Below are 6,000 nucleotides of genomic sequence, written 5' to 3' on the forward strand. Positions count from 1 at the left end.
ACAGAATAGATTATTTATTCTGATATTTATATGAAAAGTTTAAAACGAGAATAAATTTAATAAATATTGTCTCTGACTAAGTGACGGAAGCATCTTATTTAATTTTTATATTGAGCTTTATTAATAAGTGCCCCTTATAAGAGACAGCAAGGCCTTTCTTTGATTTTATGGGCGCAGTTAGGCTCCATTAATTTCTAACATTTCTGCTAAATGATTAAAAAACTAGATCGGATTGATCTGGAATGATTCTTATTATGTATCTACGTTATTATTTTGCTCAATAGTAACTACGATATTGAGAGTTACACAGCGATCACATATTAATACTAAATAATATATACTACATCCAATTTTATCTTACCATTATAATCACTTTTTTTTTATACCGTGCATATTAATTCTATTATGGACTTAAATATATGATTAATGAAATTTTAAAGAAAAAAATGATGCTATTCGTGCATTAGCATTGTTTCATAGTACATCTGATCACAATATATAATTAATTATGATGTCTAGACACTAATTAGTCTCCTCCTGTAATATATATTGATCGTTACTGTTCACTTTATATCTGAAATTTAACGTTCGTTAGTTAGCCGTAACTGATTATGCGAAACCATAATTTGAAACCACGTTTTGTTGACTGCAACTTTCAATATTAAAGATAACAGAAGGAAAAAATTGTAGCAAGCAAATAAACTCGCATAATTAGGCTATTTTAGAGCAATAGATTTCAGTAGCTCTAACATATCATACAGTACAGTATACTAGTCTGTAACCCATCTCAAATTTACTGATTTTGATTTTATCTAAGAATTTATAAGGTAAAATATGCTTAAATGTTAGGATATTTGTGAAATTAGTTCGTAATTTATATATTACTCAAGAAATAATTAATATCAAAGTGGTTGTACTGCCAATTAAGTAACAATCCGATAATATTTCCAGTTTCATATAAGTATCATAGTCAAAGTGCAGATATTTTTTAGCTGCTGCAGCCCCCTGCCTTAAGAGCATAATCGGTATCTTGAGTTAATCCATATATATGGTCATGGACTAGTAGAAATTACTACTTGTGTAGTTATTTCTAGTAATCCATAGTATGATAGTAGTATTAATTTCACTCTAGTAGTCGAAGTATATAACGTGTAATATTAACTGTTTGAATATCCTACTGTCGCAAATTGATTATTCCTAGCGAAATTCTTACAGTATCTTATTTTGGAAAATAACATAACTTGCTCTTTGCTGATATGACTATTATCTGCTATCTCATACTTTTGCAGGTAAACTGTATACTTTAATAATATGATCTAAATTCCTAATATCCATGTATGATTGTCAGGCACGGTACTGTATGATCATATCATGATTTCTACTGCATATTTCGTCTTTAGCTGTTGCTGCTACCCATCGTACTTTGCTGTATATGTTTACGTTTATTAAATGAGCATTTAAGGTAGTAGATTACTTATAGACTTTTAATTTACGTTCCCTTATCGTAAAAGTTAGTTTATTACCTTATTAAATATGTTCAATTATCGCATAATAATTAAGTTTATCGTAATGCAAAGCTCAGTCACGAAATCGGATATGTCAATTTGTAGACGTACAAGTAGATTTTTGTAATGGGCAATTAGAATAACAGTTTCAAAGTAGTAATATAGCTTAATTTTATTTAATCTAGTCAACGAATCAATCCATCCTGCTTTCTGAACTCTTAATGCTGTATTGTTAATAACTAAGCCACAAATCAGTCCCAACCACTTCGAAATATCGTATATACTGTTCTCTAAAATTTATTTTCCGATATCAATGTGATATCTAGCGAAACAGATAAACTTATTAATCAATTAAAGACCCACAAAATGGGGAATTATCTTTATTAAGCAATTGAGGATACTTCTATTGCAAACGATCAATCGTTCAGATTTTGATAGCTATAATCACGATAATATAGCAATTTATTGTACCAATACTGATTTAAAAATCGTTTCCATGACCATAGTTATCAGTTCAACAGTAATTAATACGCGTTGAGATAACGTTTTTTCTATTTAAGTACTCGTTATTTATGTATATCTGGTATATTTGTAACATGATAAAATAATATACATTTAGATTGTATTGGAAACAATAGTAAAAGTATCTATATAATTTGAATTCAGCTATAATTTCATATCAGAAATATTGATAATTTCCTATTATAATATTTACAGAATTGCATTTCAATAAAGATAATCGGAGCAGTCTATATCTACTTCATACATATATATGTATGCAGTAATAACGTGAGTACCGTAGTTACTAAATTTTACTGTCAGGGAATATTTTAATGAATTCATTTTTACCTTCTTCTTTAATCCAGGTCAACTAAGCTAAATCATTCAAAACTGAGATCCTTGTCGATGATTAAGTTATAACTGAATAGTCTTATATTACTAATAAGAGAGTATCTCCAGAAAAACTACTCTATTTTCTAGCCCTATTTAAACTTATTGAAATACAGTTGATCTATACTGAATTGCATCAAATTATTAAAGTGATAAAATATCGCAAGATTTTGCTATATGTAAGCCATAATCTACTAGTCTCTAACATCGTTGCACATATGAAGAAACTAAATATGTAGAATAAATAAGCAATAAAGAATGATGATTAGTATTCTACGAGCTATATAAGCGAGGACTTCTGAGAGAAGTCTTTGATATAAGTCTGTGATAAAATATATCAACGCTTAAGTATTCTCAACAATTAGCAATCGTCAATCTTGTTAATATCAGTAACTGACGCCTTAGAATTCTGTGATGAGTTTTCGACTCCAATGCTCCATCTGTCATAATTCAATTATTATCGATATTAGTTTTAACTTATTTAAAGTATGTGTAATATGAGTATTTTTAATGTTGATTATAATCTAAAATCAGATTGATCATCATATCTGCTAGTTCTATACACATGAATTTAGTTAATTGCTAACCTACTAAATGAAAGGGTAAGCTTATATTGATCTAGATAGATAAATACGAAAATAATCATGAAAAGAAAAATTATAGTTAATTTCCCAATGTTTCGTTAACAAAGCCAATAAACACATGTTTCGCTGGCATATGGAGCTTTGATGTAAGGTCGAAGGTAAAACTGTAATACTGTACATGAATTCGCTATAGCAGTATACCTGGAGATAGAGTTTCACATACGATTGGACTGCTGACCAACTTATTCGAAGTAATTGATCCTCGTGTGCCATCTCTTTGACTTTCACAAGGAGCGTTTTTCGTTACTGAAGCAGGGGTAACTGGTATCTTAATGAAATGACTAATGTCTCTAGTCTAGATGAGAAAATAAAGTTACAAGTTTTCAATAAATAGATCAACTTTAACCATAAATAACCCAGCTAAATAAAAGTGAACATTTAAGTTAAAGCTACACTAAAGCTACTATAAAATGCAATAGAATGAATGGCACTAATATTTTAATAGAATAAAAAATTGTTTTCTATTTTATACCTTCAAATCTTTACTAGTATCCCCAGGATAGTGAGCAGGAAATATCGAAGTAGAAAATTTAAATTTTCGTCGAAGACATTCTTTTACCTAAAAACGTCGTAATAAAGTATTTACTATACGAGCGCATTAATAAAAGCTGCTATCTGTTTTTACAGCTTCTTATTAGCGCTGGATCCTTTCATTTTTTTGATGTTCAGAAATGTAAATTAAAAAAATATGAAAAATTCAATAGCTGGTTTATTCGATCCAGCCTATGAAAAACTTACGTCACGATCGGTAAAGCAATGAAAGTAAAAGATTAAGAATCCCTATAATAGGCATACAATTTCATAATATTAGACAGCACTGGTTTTAACAGTACGGTAGTTACATGATATATCCTAATTATGGCTAATTCGTGAAACTGTCGGCTAAAACTTACTTGTGGACTATTGATGATCGTAAATAGATAGCCGAAAACAAGTTGATTAGTTGAGAAATATAAGATACCAAATATCCAGGATATCCCAAATAGGAAGATCAAAGAGGTTACGGCTTTTATTCCGACTCTGTTTTATGAAAGAACTAATTAATATTCCTAATATTTCATTTTATTAGTTGATGGAATTCGCTTATATATTAACACACATAATTATAATTATATATAGCTGAAGTTCTAAATTTGAATAGTTGGGATCATATACTGCTGTAGTTTCTATCATTACTATTCTAATTCTTAAAAGTACTCATAGTACTTAAATAAAACCTAATGCAGAAGTTCGCTACTTCTTTGCTTCAATAAGTAATTTAGATTAGAGTTAATTGGTAAATCCATCCTTTTTTAATTAGTGATTTCATATCATCACTGCTGAAAAACTTGTAAATTAAATTACTATATTTTAAAGTTATCTATTAAGGTATGTAAGTTAATTTCTATATTCTACCGAATTACCACACTATAACTTTTCAGTCTCTATTCGATCATTATTCTAATGGAGTAGACTATTTATATTCATTTTTAGCTAATAATGGATTACTTAAGCTTTTGAAGTTCGGTCTTTTGAATCATGGCTGTAATAGAGTAAAGGGATTTCATCGCAGTAACAGCAATAGCACAGTTACACTAAACATAAATTAGTATCAAAGAATATTGAAAATTAAATGGCAATAATCTATGTTCATATACTATATTAAAACACTGATGAAAACAAGCAATTACTCTTTGAAACTATCAGTAATATAGACTGAAAATTAGATTTATAATTATAAAGCAGCATTCATAAGCTACTAATCAGCAGGGCAATAAATCTTATGATGTGATACGTTACGCTAAATCAAGCTTTATGTTGTCGATTTAAGGAGATACAAACGCAAGGATTAATTATTTAATATTTTATAATCAAGCTTAAAATAAATCTTTGTACCGTAATTATTAACATGACAGGTCCAACGAAAAACCACATTTGACCGCTTGCATTCTTTATCCAACAACTATGAATTCATTTTCAAAATTTTCAATCATGTTAATAACGTTTTATCTTCGTAAGTAACATAAACTAGAAGTATGTCGCCGCTTACTAATCTGAATTCTGATATGCATTTACATCCGTGCCAACTGATATCGCAACAATAACTGCTGGAGGAGCTATAAAAATGCGATTAAAGGAAATGGTTCATTATAATTATAGTTATAATCTTATAAGTAAACCACAGCAAAGGTAAGATGCATGTGAGTAATTGAAACATAAGCGAACCAATTCACTGTGAGTGATATTAACAAATATTGAACAAGTTGTCTTTAATACAGAATCAAGCATCAGTTACCATATTCTATCTGAAAATATCAGCTGGTATAAAGACATTCTGACACTATTTCTCACAGCATCATAATTAATATGTAGGATAAAGACTTACACCATCCTAGTATAAAATAGTATCGCCTAAGTCTTAAATCTAGTTTTCGTCTCATCGACGTGATTTTCTGTAGTAATAATATCGCTTCCATCATCATCCACATTAAGCTAGCTAAATAGAAAAAATGTAGACCGATGGCGATAGCAATACACAAAGCCTATTAGCCCATAATATGATAAATAAAACGTTAGCCATCTTGAAAATACTAGTGACTGCACTTTATATATAGAGAGAGAGAATAGTTAACAGTATAAAACTAAATATCATCGACTACAAAATATTTATCCTAATTTAGTAAGTAGCAATTTACCGGTATCTCAGTCGCATTGATACCAACTAAAAATCCACAAATAGATGTCGCCATAGCGATAGCCAAATTGAGATGGATAAAATTCTTGATGGAATATAATTTTCTGCGTTGAAAAATTCGTCAGAGATTGAATACATGATTGAAACTGCATTAATACTTAATCATCAACTTTAGTTAACATCATCGTTGGCAATCTGTATCACTTAATAAAAATTCGACTATCACATTGTAAGTTATCTATGGTATTGTTTCCACTAAAAAGAAATTGAAACTGCTGTACTTACA

At 29.3% G+C, this 6,000-nt stretch overlaps 1 protein-coding gene across 1 annotated transcript; it reads right to left on the reverse strand.

Moving 5' to 3' along the window:
• Positions 1-3,763: 3,763 nt before the first annotated feature.
• On the reverse strand, positions 3,764-5,556 carry TRIADDRAFT_30558 (uncharacterized protein; the record flags this gene model as incomplete). Its single annotated transcript, XM_002116199.1, has 6 exons — positions 3,764-3,820; positions 3,934-4,060; positions 4,529-4,614; positions 4,916-4,982; positions 5,070-5,136; positions 5,406-5,556. Coding segments are annotated over 6 exons (555 nt in total), but the record flags the coding sequence as incomplete, so codon positions are not given.
• Positions 5,557-6,000: the final 444 nt, after the last annotated feature.

This window comes from Trichoplax adhaerens, genomic scaffold (genome assembly GCF_000150275.1).
Source record: "Trichoplax adhaerens TRIADscaffold_14 genomic scaffold, whole genome shotgun sequence".
Lineage (NCBI taxonomy): Eukaryota > Metazoa > Placozoa > Uniplacotomia > Trichoplacea > Trichoplacidae > Trichoplax > Trichoplax adhaerens.